The 18,655-nt window shown below is 38.0% G+C and overlaps 1 protein-coding gene across 1 annotated transcript in view; it reads left to right on the forward strand.

Annotated features, from left to right (window-relative positions):
- The window catches only part of TBCA (tubulin folding cofactor A), a 26,204-nt gene extending 13,649 nt beyond the window's left edge, over positions 1–12,555 (forward strand). Inside the window, exons 2-4 of the mRNA XM_064736551.1 lie at positions 1,446–1,551; positions 8,604–8,690; positions 11,393–12,555. Coding sequence (XP_064592621.1) covers positions 1,446–1,551; positions 8,604–8,690; positions 11,393–11,473 — 274 coding nt within the window. The 3' untranslated portion in view covers positions 11,474–12,555. The remainder of the gene's footprint in view (positions 1–1,445; positions 1,552–8,603; positions 8,691–11,392) is intronic.
- Positions 12,556–18,655: the final 6,100 nt, after the last annotated feature.

Genomic DNA, 18,655 nt, shown 5'->3' on the forward strand with positions numbered 1-18,655 from the left:
TAGCAAAGCACCTAATACTGTCTGGAATTCAATCAGGTAACCTTGATCAAACAATTAACTCATCCTCTATTAAATCAATATTTACTGATGTTAATAATACTGGAACTAGTTCCAATAGTTGGAATTACAGCCACTCATTTAGTGTCTTTATTATTAGTAATTAGGTTCCTGTCTTTCTCCAGTTCTGCTTCTCAAAGTTGGTACTTGGCTTTCGTGTAGAAAATGGCCTGGTCTATTGACCTAGCATGTGTGCTCTGCACACAGCTGAAGGTGCTTTGTAAGGCTGACAGCCCTTTCTGGCGGTGTGACTCCATGAGGAGTGAAGCAAGTTCAGATGCATGCTGCTACAGCCCAACTTAGACTGACTGCTGGGGAGCCATGGCTTTGGGCTATTTTAGCAAATAAACGCTCGTAAATAACAGGGAGAGTTCCAGCTGTTGCATTATCAGTATATTCTCAGTGGATTTTTTTGGTCATACAGCTGCAGTGATGGTTTTGTGGCAGCTTCAGTTCACAGGGGTTCTTGACAGCCCAATAGCATCCTGTCCATTCTCAGCACTCCTAGTAGGGTGCTTAACTTTGACAAATGATGAACTAATTAACACTGATGCACTAATGTGGTCATGAAGCTCTCTATTAGACCTTTATTTATTCTGTTTTCATTGTATAATATATTCTTTGCTTCTTGAATCTGATTATGTTCTTTTGGATATTAAATTATCTTCAAAAAATCTCATATAGGTCGATCTTACCCTTGTTTGGGGAAGGATTTTTTTCAGATTTCAGGTCTGCAGAAGTATCTCCATGTTTGTTCTGCTCCTCATCTAGATGAAAAGAAATTGTTCCAGTGTTTTTGAGATCCTGAAAGATGCTTTGGTTCATATCTAGTATTGCATAATCTAAGATACGCTTAATGAATACATGCGATAAAGTGGGAGATGCAACAGCAAAATTGCAGTAACAAATACTGAAGTTCGATATTGGGATTGCAATGTAATAGTTACAGTAGGACATCATATTAGACTAGCTTAATATTCTTCTGACCTTCAAACTTATTTCTATTACTCTTGAATTTATGCTTGTTAGCAAAAAGCATCCTGCTCCCAAGTATGGGTCCATTATTATGATTAAAACATGGATTCCTTTTCCTTTGATAGACAGAAAATAAAGAAAATTGTTGGAATATAAGTTCTGGAACTGTTACTTTTGTCTGTGACCCCCAAACCAATATCAAGATAAGTGGAGAAAATACTTCTTTTATATTATAGCTAAATTTATTTTTTCCTAGATACAGGGGTTTTCTTGCAGTGGTTAAAAGCCTTTTTTTATAAAACTGCGTATTATCTTCCAGGCCTGTAACTTTTGAGTGGGGGACTGTTTTCACTGATGTAACTTTTTACTGTAATAGAATGAGACTAACACAATGACTTGGTTGTTCATTGCAGGCTGGCAAAAGAAAAAATTATGTATGAAAAAGAAGCAAAACAGCAAGAAGAAAAGATTGAAAAAATGAAAGCTGAAGCATGCGATGATTATGGAATTAAGAAGCAGGTAAACTATCCTAGAACTTGTTTTCTAAAATCCTTATTGGTTTTCATTTAATCATAGTCATCTTTAGAGAGAGGAATCTCCTGTACTTTTTTCTAGACTCCTGTTATATAACTATTAGACTATAATTGTGACATAAAAATTCCTTTAAGCCATAGAAATTCCTTTAAGATGTTAAATTACAAGGATTATAGTTTATATGTGTGTATATGATTACTTAGTACTTTATGTCACAATGACCATCACTCACTAACTGTGTGTGAGGCCATCATGAACTCTTTCTTGGAAATATGGAGAGCCTGTAGTGAGTACATGGTCTCAGTGGATGTAGGTAAACCAGGTACTTGCTGCTAACTGGAAATGTAAGAGCAAAATGAGAATGCCCAGAATTTAATATGAAGGGGAAACATTTCAGCTCTTGAGTGTCCTTTTTTACTCACCAGTATCCTTTTGGTAAAATCACAAACCTCAGAGAAGGAAAGCAGTGTGAAGCTGCTGGAGTTTGTAGTGTAGTCATAGATTAGGAGGGGGCATGCGATACTTTGGTCTGCTCAAGAGTACAGTTTAGTGTCACTGTTAAGTATGATTACATTTTTTCTTGGAAGGTTTACCACAAGGATAGTGGTTGCAGACAGTTGGTACATACCCTTTTGGGAGAAAAAGTGTAACATCTACTCACAAGAGGAACTTGGGTTTGGGAGATTGGTGTTTATTCTTTACAGAAGTGTGAAATGTCTGTGTTTCACTGTGGTCCTCATATTATTTCAACTAACTATGTTATCTTTTGATAATGTTTTTTGTCCAAGTATTTCCAAGATGTTTTATCTCAAATCTTCACAGAAATCAAAACTGTACTAAAATTATTTTCTCTTTATAGTAATAAACATAACCTTCTGGAATCCTGTCTTTATTTTTAAACAATGGAAGAATAGGTTAAACAAAATTCAAATACAAAATTAGCAAAACATAGGAGAAAGCCTTTTTAGAAAAAGTTAAACCAACTTTTTTAGTAAATTCATATTTAAGTTCATATATCTATGTCCTGCCTTGCTTTTGTTATGCCATGGGAATGAAATACAAATAAAGAATTTGTGTACAAATAAAGATTGGTATTTATGGAGCAGACTTGTCTTCTGCCTCACCAGACTGAGACTAGAAGATCTACAAAACAACAACCTTTCTGAAGATCTGGTGCTAACAAGAACTAATGAGTTCAATTCCCATTTTTAGTGTTGTCCATTCATCAGATTATTTGACTGTATCGTGGTATTTCCACAGTGACCTGCAAGATATCATGAAAGTCAAAACCAGTGATGGCTGTGAACTTCTGCTGAAATTGTTACCTACTACTTGAAAGTCTTTCTAGAGACCAATGACAAAAGCCTTCACAGAAAACAGTCTTGATTCATTCAGAAATTGCCTGATCCACTTTGAAAGCAATCAGATTCTCCAATGACGTTTTCACTTCTTGTTTATTTAGCGCACTTCACATTCTGGAAGTTAATATTTTAGGTTATTAAAAATTTGGAGACTTCAAAGAAAGTTAAATGGTTCCAAGAGAGTTTGCTCTGAACAATATTTTGGATACAGTAAAGACTTTGAGATCTTTTTCAGAAAAAATACCTGTAGTTACCCATTTTAAGAATTGCTTCTAGCTAATCTCTAATTCCCATTCTAGGGTGCATAACTCTTAAAATACAGTTGTAATTTTTACCTTGGTAATGAAAAGTAATATTTGGGGAGTGGGAATGAATTCAGTCACTTGTGACTAGGAGAATAGTTTTAACTATTAGTTTAGCTGAGGTATTGACTAAATTGTATGTGTGTGTGTGTGTGTGTGTGTGTGTATTTATGTATTTATATACATGCATAAATCAATCCAGAGTTCAGGCAGGGATTCTTAAAAAACCTAAAAGCAATACTTTCTCTTGATGTAGTACTATTTTCATTTAGCTTTCTAGTTATAACTCAGAACATACAGTTTTACATACAAAAGTGAATATGGAAAATTTCACTTTAAAGTGGAAAATACCATTCTTGCAGCATATGTAGTCTTTAGAGTATGTCTGGTCTGAAAAAAGGGGATCAGTTTCTTTTTAGAACAGTAGGTTTTGATTCAGTATTTTTCTCGTAACTTCTTATGCATTGGGGCAACTCATGGTTCCAGTGGACTCAAGTCTTCTCTAGCCGAGGCAGTGACCATGTGGGATGGTTGGCAATTGTTACATGCTAGCCCTCACCTGAACTGTCCAGAAGGACTTGCTTAATGAGGAGCAGATTCAATACCAGGAAAATAAAAGGACAGTTTTCTTGCAATGCTCTTAGATGCTGAAGATTCCATTGTAGTGTGCAAGAAGACTTTGTTGTGGTAATAAATATTAAAATACTTCTGATTTATCCCACCAGGTGCAAATTCTACTTATAGTTTCTCTGGGCAGCAAGAAGTAGTGTAGTTCTAACTCCCTGCTGATTTTGTCTTAATAAAGTCTTAGTTTCTACTCAGTTATAACAATTCTCAATACATGAAGACTTTCCACAGGACTTCATAATACTACTTCAATAGAGAATTTTCACACAGTATCATTCAGGTGCAAACTCTAATGATAGAATCCTGTAGCTTTCTGTGTTACTGTGGTCGTTGATGTTCATATATAAATAAATATCCTTTCACAGCTCATGCTTTTATTTTTAGACTTGTGAACCGGGGGAAAGCAACACCTCTGTGTTTCCTCTCTCTGGGATTGTAGATATACTCTGGCGGTTTTGCTAATTGGCAACATTTTTACTGATAAGTGAGTGGTAATTTTTCTGTTTTTTGAATGTAATTCTACAGTTCCAAGTTACTTCTTGAGTTTTGTTATTTCTAGATGAATTAAAAATCTAGTGGATTTAACACAGAATTTAATCTCTACCTGTCAAAAGTACCTAAGAGTATATAAAGTACATCTTGCTCATACATTTTTTTTCCAGTATTTGTGAAAACTGCAATATTTCTCTTGCTTTGTTAAGTAAAAGAGTGCCTTCTGAAACTGCTAAAAAGACATGCATTTTGAAATCATTTGCTGTTTTGGAAAATAATGTGAAAGATGGTAATTCGCTGCTGATCTTGTTATTGGTGGATTCTTGCTGAAACGAAGGTTGTAATGTTCTAGAACTTTTAAAATGTCTTTTTAGACTCAAAGAAATATTCTGGTTAGTTGGCTTTTTACATGTTTAGCACTTTCCAACCACCCACCTGATTGGTTCAAAGTTCTTTCTTCTCACAGATTGAGTAAGATTAGATTAAATGTGCTGTTTTACATCAGTCTCGTTATTTGCATAAGTACTTTTTCTGCCCCCTAAGAATAGATCTTTGTTTAATATGAATTCTAGCTCTAGATCCTTGGTAAAGTGGCAGTGGAAATGCAAGTGAAGACCTAATGCTTCTCCTTATATATTTTGACACTATCCTTAACAAAAGCGCAGTTTGTTTACTGAAAAGCCAGCAACTTGGAATTCTCTGTACCAAATACCATACAATATCCCTAATCTGGTATTAAAGATGCATTCAAACTTTATGAAAGAAACCAAATTATGAAAAGGCATTACTGTGATCCTCCTTTTCCCCTTCTGTTTTCCAAAGAGTGTTTTCCTTCTTATTTAGGCAGATATAGTACCTTTTGGATTCTAGACTTTATGTTTTTAATGTCCTAAAGTGATCTGCTTTGGAAGAAACAGGACTGAATCTTAACTGAGAGAAGCTGCAAAGAAAACTCATTTGAAATACCAATACATCTAGAGGGTTTTCTCCTCCTCCATCAGTTTTCATGCTAGAGGCAGTAGGTAGTTCATTGTTGACACCCGGCCATTTCTTGAAGCACTCAAGCACTGTAGAAACCAAACTGTGTTCCCCAGTTTTTTATTGCAAGGTCTTTCAGGAGTCTTTTGGCCAATGTATTTGACAACTTGCCTACAGCAAGTGTGCTGTTGTATCCTGTATTTGTGGATAGTTCAAGCTTCTTTTGGGCTTGAAAGCAAATAGAACTCATAAAATTGTGTTTCCTACAATTCTTGTTTGCATTTGTGGGGTTTTTTGGTGTCCATATTCACCTTAATGCTGTATCTCCTTTGAGTTCCCTATGCCTAGCTTCTTGCTACATTATCTATGCTCTACTACTCCATAGATCCCTACACCACAATCCTGGACAAGTACATTGATATTACCAAGGCCCAGTACTTTGGTACTACTCCTGTTTACTACTAAGATGAGAGGTTTTGCCATGGTGTGGATTTAAGCTACAAATATGGATTAGCCTACCAGTAGCTTTAGCATGATTATTTATTGTGTGCTACTAATCTTACTTAGTGGGATTACTAAATTTTGGAACCTTTTGTTTTTCTAATACTTAGAGATTACTTTTTTCTTTTAGTCCTTCTCCTTCCACCAGATGTGGCTGTAATTAGTCAATGGATTCTAAGTGCTTTACAGACTTTTTGAGGAAAAGTAGTTCAAACCAGTAGCACTTGTTTTAGCAAACAATTTTCTACGTCTTTTCCTTAACCTCTGCCATCTTTGAGTAGATCCATACTGTTAGGATTATCTGTGCAATAGAAAACAGGCAAGTGACAGTATTTAAAAGCTAGACTATATATTCATTTTTTTTGTATATAATTGGTACATATATGACATATTTACATTTGTTATGGTTTTCAGCCTACCTTTTCTGTTCAGAACACCACTCCTTTCACATGAAACTACTGGCATTATAACCTGTAACCCAGTAGTATATCAGGGTGTCCTTCTAAGAGCAAGGAGAACCCCATGGAATTTGTTTGGGGTTTTTTGTTTTGTTTTGGTGTGGAGTTTTTTGTTGCTTTCAAATTATTTGTGGATCTACATATCTCTGAATCTCTTGGTTAGATGTGGGTCAGTTGGGAAAAAAACCCAAATCAACATACTCTGCTTCTGTTTTTTGAAGCTGATAAAACTAAAATCTCTCCCTCCCTCATTATTATTACTGAATTTTTTAAAGTTATGAAATTGTTCTTATTTCAGCCCACAAGGTTTACCTTTTCTTCCTGTTGTCTTCTCCCACTAGCCTGGAGGCAGGAGCAAGTGAGCTGCTGCCTGATACTTAGTTGCTGGCTGGGGTTAAATAATAGTCTTTAGCTGAAGTTGGAATTGCTCTGGTCTGGTCAGTGGAATTTGAGTTGCTGCAGTGCATGTCACAGGGATGGAAATGGCTGCAGTGCCTGGCATTGGAGTTTGGGTGGCTATCGTGCTTGTCACCCTTAGAGTGCTGTCTGAAAGTTGGGCAGAATTTGTACAGAATTTAAAGAATAAACACTTTAAAAAATCCAGTCAAAAAGCTTATATAATTATTTGAACTTTTGACTTTACTATGTATATTTGTAAAAGTAAATAGTCTTATGTGGGAATATCAGCATTTTTTGAAAATAAATTGGTTTATGCAGAAGTTAAATCATAATGGGTGCCCAAAATTCCTGTTCTCCAGGAACAGTCTCCAGCTGTTTGCACCTACTGAATATAGTTCTAGGATTTATTATCTTTCAGATTTTTATTTATCATTGCATCACTGGCACATGTAAATAAAACTTGGGTAGCTGTTTGGAAATCAGTCAAATATTGTTTTGAATCAAATTATTTGGGTAGATTTGTTTATTTCTTAGAGCAGGCAGGACTATAGCTTACAGATTCAAGATTTACATGCCTTCCCAGGTCACTTGTCTAGTGGCACATATCAAATAAGTTACTAATTTCACGTTATCTGTTTAACAAGCTTTACAACACACAAATATTTCATATCTGTGTGGCACAAGGAAGTAATTATTGGATATTCTCACTCCTGTAGGTATTCTACTACATAAAGCAAAAGGCATCATATCATGCAGTTTATGGCACACCTCATTCTATGGCTATTACATTGACTGATTAAAGTGTAAAATTAGAAACTTAAGTTTTTTCTCTCAAAACCAAATGGTCTAAGTGACACTTAAAAACTTGCTGATAGCATCTTGTTACACAAAGCCTTTCTGAATACATAAATGCATCCTTAACTACAGCTTAACATCGTTTTACAATGACTTTTTGATACAGAAGCATTAATTCTAGCAGGATGATGCAACATAGGAATGACAGAAAGAAAAAAGCGATTTAAAGAGAAGGCTTTCTGTTGCAGGTTATCCTGAATGGACATGTTTCATATCTAAATATCTAACAGATTTTAATTCCTAAATAGATGTAACGTTACTGAACAACTCTGCACATCTTTTCTTCTCAGTGTTTGGTGTTCAGATCCAGAAATGCTCCATGAAATAAATGTTCCCTTTCTTAAAACTGACGTTGTTTTCTTTAGGAGGTGGCAGGATTTTCAGATTCAGTGGAGTGCCAGTTTAGTAATTTTGTTCAGAGTGCATGGTGAGAATAATCTTTCTCCTAAAATGAAGCACAAGGATATGTAATAACTTTTTATGCATGATAAGCATCAAAAATATGAGCCTGCTGGTCTTTACTTTTCATTTTTCTTTACCTTTGTCTTTCAGTCAGAGCCTCCTGCAGTCTGCACACAATGTGATCAATAACTCAATAACTTTTTTCATGCAGTAATTATCTCTATGGGGTATTATCTGAACATTCTTTTTCTTTATTACCCAAAAGATGCAGGAGATATTTATATAACCAGCTGATCCCCTTTTGGATGAAGCTGCTTCATGACAGCAGGAGAAAGTTTGTTCTAAATAGACTTTTTAACAAATGCTGAAAACCTTACTAAGCTGTACTTTTTGGCCAAGGGAAAGATTATTCTGAATACTGTCTTGCACTTAATACTTGGTATTCAGTTAAGCATAGAGTAAATGGAATTGTGCTCTAAATTAACAGAGTTTTAAGCAATTATGCTAAATGAATTCTTACCCTATTCAGAAGATACGTGCAATTGTTCTGAAGTTCCTAGACAGTGACTAGATTGCTGATTTTTCAGAGTAAAAACTTACCCTACAAGATAATGTTTCTCTCTGGAGCATATTCTAATTTCATTGTCTTCTGATTTTCACAGATTGAGATCTTACAAGAATCACGAATGATGATTCCAGACTGCCAACGCAGACTAGAAGTTGCACATGCAGAGCTTACTCAACTACTAGTGAGTATTGCATCACACCCCAACTGATGAAGAAGTGCTGCAGTTCCTGGATAAACAACTGTAGCAAATAAAAACTGGATTAAAGAATTTTCTGTACCTCCCAAGACCAGTATCCTATAAGATACCAGTATTTTGCTTTAGATAGCAGTCTTTGCAGACTTGGTCTTTAGTCTGTGGAGACTGCGTGTGTTAGAAGCTGTCCTTTATGTAATTACGTTGAACATACACTTATCCGAGGCTGTGAAAATGGACTCAGAGCTCCTGTGCTAGTTCCCTCGTCAGAAAAATCAGTTCACCTACTTTAGGTTTTATAGATAGTATAAATGTATATAATATGCTTGTACGGAACTGAAATTGTCAAGTACTTTGGTTACTACTCCTATTATGCTATGGACAAATCAGAGGAATCCTTGCTGAGTATTGCTTAATGTTTTATTAGTGAAGTGAGCATTACTGCCCTGCTTTTTAAGATAAAAATACCTTTAGGAATAAAGAGTATGTTGTACAAATAGATTCACTGAACCTATACTGTTTGGAGATGATAATGCTTATTCTAAAAGCTGCCTTCTCATCAAGAATTCAGCTACACATGTTGGTGCACAATAAATGGTATTGTGAGGCTAAAAATAAACATCCTAAATTATGTCCCAGATATAGTGATGGCTAAAATGCAAATACTTTTCAAATGGAAAAGTCAAGGTGTCCTAATCTCAGGTAGTCTGCATCTACTGTTTGCCAAAATAAATTCTCAGTACCTGACAGGATTTAGGGTCTTTTTGTCACTCAACTAGTTACTGAACAGTTAGTCTAAATTTCAGTGGTGTGCAAAAATGGTGCTGTTGATCCATAGTATGCAAACCTAAAACAAGGAATGGGGACAGTTACTATTGCTGTGAAGAATTTGGAAGTCTTCATGTATTTCTTTCTGTGCTTAACTCACCTTGAATGCATTTATTGAAATGTATTGTATCCTAATAGGTTTTTCAATTGTCAGTCTACTTAAGCATTTTTCTAAGAGTACTCTTAATCTGAAGTTTGTTCTTACTTGTCCCTTGGTTTTAGATATTCAACACTTACCAAATAAAGGTATGCATAGGTCAAATCCACCTGCACATGACAGCCATTATCAGGGACCTTAAGCAGGACAAAAGAATTTACCTGTGCTTTGAGTAACATAGAATGTGTGTTTTCAAAAATTATATATTCCTCATTTCATAGAACGATTTGGGTTGGAATGAACCTTCAAAGATCATCTGTTCCAACTCCCTTGCAATGACCAGGAACATCTTCAACTACAGCTGCTTAGAGCCCCATCCAGCCTGACAATGAGTGTTTACATGGACATGATGCCTACCACCTCTTTTGGCAACCTGTCCCAGTTTTTCACCACCCTCCACTGTAAAAAACTTCTTTTTATCTAGCCTGAATCTATTCTCCTTTAGTTTAAAACCATCACTGTTTGTCCTGTCACAACAGGCCCTACTAAAAAGTCTGTCCCCGTCTTTCCTGTAGGTCCCCATTAATCACTGAAATGCTGCTGTGAGGGCTGCCCAGAGCCCTTCTTGTCTCCAGGCTTTACAAGCCCAACTTTCTGCCTGTCCAGAAAGGAAGGTGCTCCAGCCCCCAATCATCTCTGTGGCCTCCTCTGGACTCCCTCCAGCAGGTCCCTGTCCCTCCTGTGCTGTGCCCCCAGAGCTGATGCAGCCCTGCAGGTGGGGTCTCAGCAGAGCAGAGCAGAGGGGCAGAATCCCCTCCCTGCCCTGCTGCCCACCCTGCTCTGGATGCAGCCCAGGACACGTGTGGCTCTCTGGGCTGGCAGTGCCCATGGCTGGGGCAGGTCCAGCCTCTCAGCCACCAGCACCCCCAATTCCTTCTGGGCAGGGCTGCTGGGATCTGTTCATGCCCAGCCTGTGCTGGGACCAGGGCTGCTCTGACCCACGGGCACCACCTTGCCCTTGGTCTTGTTAAACCTCATGAGATTCCCATGGGCCCTCTTCTAGAGCTTGTCCAGGTTCCTCTGGATAGCATCCCATTTCTCAGTTGCATCAGCTGAGCTACTCAGCTTGGTGTTATCTGCGCATTTATGGACCTTACTTTCTGTGTCATTAATGAAGATATTAAATAACACTGGTCACCGTACAGGGTCCTAAAGGACACCGCTGGTCACTGATCTCCATCCAAACATTGAGTCACTGACCACTTCTCTGGCTGTGACCATCCAGCTAATTCCTTATCCAGTGAAGAGCCTCCTCATCAAATCCACTTCTTTTCAATTTAGAGAGGATGTTGTGGGGGACCATAGAGTCCACAATGATCATTCCCTTTTTGCAGTCTTTAAGGACTTCACCTGACTGCCATGACTTTTCAAATGTCATGGAGAGAAGCATGGCAACTGCATCAGGCAGTTTCTCCAGGACTCTGGGAAGCATCTTGTCAGGTCCAACAGACTTAGGTACCTCACATTCAGGTTCTTCAAGTTGTCATGAACCTGATCTTTACTTACAGTGGGAGGGACTTGGCTCTCCCAGCCCCTATTTCGTAGTCCATCCACTTCAGAGGTGTAAGAAGATGCTGCCAGTAAGACAGAAATATTGTTGAGTACCTCAGCTTTCGCCTTATTTGTTAGCAGTTTTTTACCTTCTTAAATTTAATTCCACAACAGTTATTTTCAGGGTACTCAAAAATGTTGCTTTTGATTACAGGAAAATGAAAAAGAATTGGAAGAAGCTGAAGAGTATAAAGAAGCACGTTCCATACTGGAGTCAGTGAAGCTGGAAGCCTAGCTGTTTTCCAGTTCTCTCCTTATATGCATTAGCACGGGGTCCATTCCACAGTTTCATTTGACTATGGCTCTACTACTTTTGTTAACTTGCTAAAGTTCCCTTTATGCAAACTGAGCTTTCTCTAACTGCAAGGTGCATCAAATAAAGAATATTCCGAAACATTTGTGTGTTCCATATTTGGGCAAAATAGATATATTTCCAGTTCACCTCAATTAAAAAAAAAAAAAAAAAGAAAAAAGAAAGCCCATTTAAAGTAAGTGTATTAGTTAATATAGAGAACTTAAATCTGAACAGTTCAGGCTAAGAAACAAAGTTTGGCTATGTGAGGGACCAGTAATTACTTGAGAATGAAACATCTTTATAGAATAGTTTGGGTTGGAAAGGTTCCATCTAGTTCCAGCCCCAACATGGGCTTCAGAAGCACCTTATATTTGAAATAATACACATTACAGCATAAAAATCTATACTGAAAGAGAAGGTAGAGCAAATTACCCTTCCCAGTCACCTACTTTTTTTTTATGGTACAATTTTTCTGTAGTTTTATCAAGTATGTACTCCTTGTTTATCTTTGAGTCCAAGGCAAGAGCTGACTCCAGATCTTTCTCAATGTGCATGGCACTAAGTTGAGCCCAATTTGTACAACTTCCATGCATCAAAATTCTTCTGCTTTTCGGGAAACGGGATTTAGCAGGTGACTAGTATATTGTGAGTTGCATCTGCTAATAAGAGTTCTGGACTGAATGCTTTTCTTGAGAGCACTTTGGCCTAAGTGATATTTGTTTTTGAACAACATTCAAATCCCAGGACAAAAAGAGGAGCTAAGGGAAACTAACAGGTAAGGGAACAACACTTAGTCTGCCCAGAAGACCATTAAAACATTATGTACAAAAGCTGTGGTTTTTTCAGAGTAGCTTCTCTAAAGCAAATAGTAAGTTCTGTTGATAAACAAGAAAGCTTTTTACATTAGTTTTTCTAGTTTGAAAGTGTTCTGGCATGTTTCTTAAAGGCAACACAAAGCACAGTGTACCTTTTGTGCGGTGCTAAATTGAATATTCAATAAAATTCTTTGTTAATTTGCCTGAGTTTGAGTAAACTGCTGTTTCAGTACTTACTTATGCACCTTAAGCACATTTAGAGTAATGTCTACTTCTCCATCTCTCTTAAGCACTGCTCTGGAAGATCAACACCAAAAGATTCCTGATTGGATCAGTCAGAATGATCTACTTTTGAAGTGACCCCAGACCAGTACCATAGAGGGCTAAGAGGTGAAACCTGTTTTGACAGTACAGTTCCATGAGAGAACATGCCTGTCTTCTTACCAGCATTGTGTTGTAGGCATGGAAGTGCCAAGCAAACACTGCTGGGTCACAGCACATATGAACTGCTATTGAGGAAAACATCTGTCTTTGGACACTCATTCACCCAGCTGAATGACCAGTCTGTGACCTTCACTGGGAAGGGTGGCTGGAGTGCACCAAGTGGGTCATGTGTCTCAGCTGAGAGACTGCAGCATGAGTCTGCTTGCAGCCATTGAGTGGAGTATGGTGAATAAATGCTGAGCTGAAAAGAAGTGTAGGGAGATGCCAAGTCTGTTGGGTAAAGTAGGGTTTAAAATAAAAATTGCTCTTCAGAAGAAGAAAGAATACACACTTCTGGAAAACAAGCCCAAACAAAAATTATGTGCAGTTGCCGAGTATCACAAAAAATGCATATGAAAGCTAAACAGGTGTGACCTATAGTGGCTGAAGGGAAGTAGGATTGTCACATGTCTTAAGGTGGCATTTAGAATGAAAGTCACATGGCCTTTAACTACCACACAAGCTTCAGGAAATGTTTCTTAGTGCAGTAGTTTCTAGGGTGAGTGGTTTCTCATGTTTGCCTAATATGTCTCTGTCCAAACCATTTCCTAGCTCCCTATTACTGCATCATGGACCAGGATGATACTCTGCCCTACCACTATATTCTCTAAAAATGAACATGTTCTGTAGTACAGGAAGTAGTCAGCCTCCCTGATGAAAATCAAGGTATGTTCACACCTGAAAATACTGTCTTCAGATGCCTCTGGAACGGTCTGATTTCTGAAGGCAGCATGTTTTCAGACTGCCAACATCCTTTAGAAGGAGCTAACTGTACACAAGTATTATGGGTGAAATCCACAAAAACCATAAACCACACAGAGCTTTTCTATTTCCCTGTAACAATATCCTGTTTTGGCAACACACCTTCCCCATCTCTGGTGAAACCTTTCAAGGGAGCTGCAGTCAATCTGCGTTCTAATGCTTGGGGCATGAGGGGTGGGGATCCTTGGTCCAACTCAAGAGGTTCAGATCAAGGAAGAGGCTCAATAACTGAGCCATACTTCGTCCTAATAGACTGGGGTCTTCAGAATTGCCACATTAGTGTGACAGGTGGCTGCACAGCTCCTTAAGACTGGGCAATCACCACGAATTTACTACTAAAATTGGATAGGCTGATCATCCCAAAAGGTACAGTGCTCTTCAACAGACCTGTATGATTAAAGAAGTAGAATAGCAAGTCTGTGCATTTAATATGTAGGTGATGCAAGGGTGTTCAGTATCTTCAAGGACAGTGTCAGAAATCAAAAGGTTCCCGACAAACTGGAGAAAATTTAAAATACTTCTTTTAGTAAGGACACATTTAAATAAGAAAATAAAGCAAACTTACACATGGCAGCAGCAATTTTCTACTGCACCAACATAGGAAAAAGTCAGTGCTGGACACCAGTTCTGAGAGATACAGAAGAATTTTAGTGTATTACATGCAAAACATTAGTTTAGCTCATAAGACATGGGCAACAACCTTTACACTCCCCTTTTTATTAGAAAGGTTTTATCTAGAAGCTGCAACTAAAAGAGATAAACAAATAAGGATTCAGAGGAAAACAGTAAAAACTACTAAAAAGACTGAAAAATGGTTTGTGCAAAAGAAGGAACAAGTCCAGACATTTTAGCCTGGAAAGTACTGAGGGTAGCAGTGGTAATAATCTTCAAGCATAAACAGAATTACAGAGGAAAATAATAATTTTTTCTTGGCAGACAGAGTAAGATGCAATGAGCTTCAGTTACAATGAGGGGGAAAAATATTGGACAGTTTCCTTCCTTAGGAAATAACTAAGACAAATGAAGCTCTGGAAGAGACTGCCCATGGAGGCTGTTGGAGCTGCCTTCCTATAGGTCTTCTCTTGACCAGGCAGCTCAGTCACTCTTGACACAGGGACCACTGATCCTGCCTCATATTTACACATTAGGGAAAAGCATCAAAAGGTGGATGAGCATTCATAGTTGCTCAACGACACTTATCTCCTCACTCAAAAATACAATAGAGTTGCTACACAGCTGAAATTAATGACTTTGAATACAGCACAGAGATCCCCAGAGTCCCCTCAAAGGAGACAATTCAGTGATACTTACCTGACTTTTCAGATGTTGCACTGCACATTACAACACAGGATGCAAAGAAGGTGAAAATGGTCTTCCTTAATGAAAGGACCAGATTAACTAATTTTTTCTGACTTTACACTTCCTATTCACATTTCTGAGCACTCATCAAATACACACAATGGTCAAAAGTACTTCAGGTTCCCACTTGTCATTTTATTTTATGTGCTAATTTGTGCACAAGTGAGCTCATTCAGGGCAAAGATAGGAAGCAAGTTTGAAGTGCAGCTGAAATCAGAAGGACGGAACTTGCAAGGTAAGAAGTGAACTGTGAGGCCTGCTGGAAAAAACTGCAAGGGAAGTAGCAAATTCAGTTCAAAGAAGAAAATGTTTTCTCTATGATCTAACCATCTTAAAACCCTTCTCCCATCTCATCTCTGAGGGAACCCACTTCTAAGGACACTGAACAGAAAATACAAACGAGAACCACTTCTGGGTTCTCTTCCATGTGTAGTCTTGGCTGTGCTCTGTTACTACATGTAACGGGAAACTCACAATAAATCCAAATTATGGGCTTAGGACTTCAGAGGTGATGGTGAAAGGGATGTATAATTGCCACCTTCCCCAGTTTTCAGAACACAAATTCAACCACAGTGAAAAAACAGCTCTTGAACTGTGCAGAGTGCTTGCTAGCACATCTCAGCAGCCAGCATTTCAGGGCAAACATCACCACTCTAGAACCGCTCAACATTAAGATTACCTTTAAAAGAAAGAAAAAAAACTTCTACAACAGTTTCATTTTCTTACTGTTCTGAAGTTACTGTAGATGTTACATTACATGGAAGGAAACCCAGTAACCCACAGAAAGAGCCTCAATTAATAAGGTTAACAGAGGCTGAATAGGTTGAAATTGGAAAAATAAGCACATTATTTGTGTATCAATTACTACTCACTCTCCATTTCAACAAAAGGAAATAAAATTTTCTCATCTTTCCTAACAATCCAGAGGCCTCCTTCTGCCCCTGCATAATTAGCAGTAAATTTCACCACAGCTCTCCATAAGCAATCAAAAAGGCTACCTAATTAAAAAAGTAATTAGTTTACACAGATAGATATGAGTGGGTAGATTAGTTGATGAAAATAAAATTAAATTCCTCTGGATGCTTTTAGTGACTCAGCTTTCTGCTCTGTTGCAGCTTCTACACATTTCTAAAGGAGCAGGTTAAAAATTAGTAGAAAATACTTCATTTGTAAACGAATAGAGTACCTTTCAAAACTAATTGATCAGATTAGGCTTGTCTTCTGTTTTCAACACAAAAGATAAACTTCACATTTTATGAAGTATAAAAATCAGTGCCTCCATAAAAGGACTAATGAGTTATGTTTCATTTTGTAAGATCACTTACACAATACCTAGGCACCAAACTGAACCAATGCTGCACCTGTAAAAGGAAAGTTTGAACACTAACACTTGGAACACTATGGGATTTGTAAGAGGCCAGAATAGCTCCTGATACCAGACCTGGCCAAGGAGTCTTTTCCCCAGTCATCCTGCCATCAGCAGAAGTCAGAGAAAACAGGTTGAGCAGGATAAATATACACCCTTCACACTCCTGCCATTTTCCCAAATGAAGGAAACTCCATTGCATTTTGTGGTGGGAGCGGGGAGCTGTATTCTCACACTTGAGCTGGGGGATATGCAGGGAACACAAAACAATTAGCCAAAACTCAAAAGAAGACAAGTATAACAACAAGTGTAACAACTATAATCCTTAATGACAACTAGGAAGCTTTGTCAGAGAAACCAGTGAGTTAAGAAGCTTCCTCCCTCAAAGGCTTTATCATGGCCAGTGCCTACTGATGGACCTCAACTCCATGAATGCATCAAATACCATTTGTCACATTCAAACAAAATTGCAATAAGAAATCTGACCAGCACAAGGGAGCCTTTGAACTGTGTGGGGGAAAAATGTGATGAACTAAACATTATTTGTTAAGCAAATTAAACAGCTGTAAACTTAGGTTTTATACTTTTATAAATTAAGAAGTTTATAACTGAAACTAAAATTTTAAACAGATATATAAAAATATTCAACTACTGTATACTGAACTTTTGAAACCATGTTTTTTAATGTTCCAGTAATAAATTTTGTTTGCTATTTTTGCAATGCTCCCCACCAGTTCAAGGTGTACTGAGTCAACTGGCAATTTCTGGCTGCTATGGACTCATGAGAATCCACTTGGAAGACACCTGAAATTCCACATGTAACCTCAGACACTGTACATGGAGGCAGTGGGGAAGAAAGAAAAGCTTTTGAAGTGATGAAAATGAAGCAATTTTCACACCAAAGCTAACAAACTTCAGATTACTTGGTCAAACCAATTTTAAATTGGTAATTATCAACAATACCTATACACTGTTCACCAGCCGACACGAAGTGAGCTGGTGAACCTTATCCATTTCTGAATACCACTGAGCTTTTAGAAAGACAGACCTGAAAAGCCATCACATTAGGTCTTCCCTGTGCCAGGGCAAGAGGGCAGAACCCATGTCCTCCATACTAGCCCCTTCAAAGGAGCCTAGATCTGAGCTGACATGGAAACTACTTTCCTTTCATTAAACTTACCATTAAGAGAGGAGTGCTGTCAGAGCAGCATCACAACACTTCGCAGAAATGAGGATCAAGGTAAGAATGGTGAAATTTTTTCAACACTGAACATTCAGTGGATAAACAGAAGATTCCCGTCCCTTCTGCACCAAACGCAGCACCTTTCAGAAAGGGTCCAATTAACTTTTTAATAAAAACTCAGTTGTAACTAGACCAATACTCTGTTTAGACATCCAAATACCAAACTCATCATCAGCTGCCTATGAATAAAAGCACTTCATATCTGGCTTAATGTAAAAGAGAGAACGCTACTTGTCACATACCGTTTCTTCAGAAATAGACAATTCATTTCCCAGTTTACATCTCCTTTATGAAGCCCAAACAGGAAAATGTAGACAATGCTCTGCAGGTCTGCGGGCAAAGGGAAAACCCACACTGTGCAGATGCTTGACTAGCCAGACAGACAAACTGTACCTTCTCTTCGATTACTAGGCAGAGTTATAGACCACTATTACAAGGACAGGTTACCAATAGCACCGCAGTTTCATTTTGTTGTTATTCAGGAAATGAATTCGTCTCTCCTTACTTCACTTTTCCACACAAAAAAATATTCCAAAACACCACCACAAAAACCTAAGTGTTTCAAGTTTGTTCTCCCAGTGGTGATGTCATGATTATTTCATTTTAATACTTCTGTCCTCTGGTGTAAGCGAACAAACTACACTGAAGTGTAAACTGAACTTTAAGTTTACACACATGCTTCAGAACTTTTTGACAGTTTTAAGCACAGAAGTTAGGATTATGCCAGTATAATACAGGTAGTTAATACTGTTAACCAAGCAGAAACAATTACTCCCTTACAAGAGAAAAATCACACACATTGCAAGATTAACACATGAAAGGTACTTGAAATCTCCAGCTGTTTTTTAAAGTCTTCTGCACTAGAACCCGAGTTGTGAATGGTGGTAAATCTGATTGAGTGCCCAGGTGGACAGGAGAGAGCAGGATGAAGAGGAATGAGCTGAAGTGTCTATTGCCTGGTAGTTAGGCTAACTCTGGGTGCACAAGACCTAGACTACAGGCTGAAGGTGAATCCAAATGCATACCTCAAGCTAAAGAGAGGATCGCCCTGCCTTCTGAAACTCAAAGCTGTTCAAAACCATATACACTGTGCT

Source organism: Zonotrichia leucophrys, chromosome Z (assembly GCF_028769735.1).
Source record: "Zonotrichia leucophrys gambelii isolate GWCS_2022_RI chromosome Z, RI_Zleu_2.0, whole genome shotgun sequence".
Taxonomy (NCBI): Eukaryota; Metazoa; Chordata; class Aves; order Passeriformes; family Passerellidae; genus Zonotrichia; species Zonotrichia leucophrys.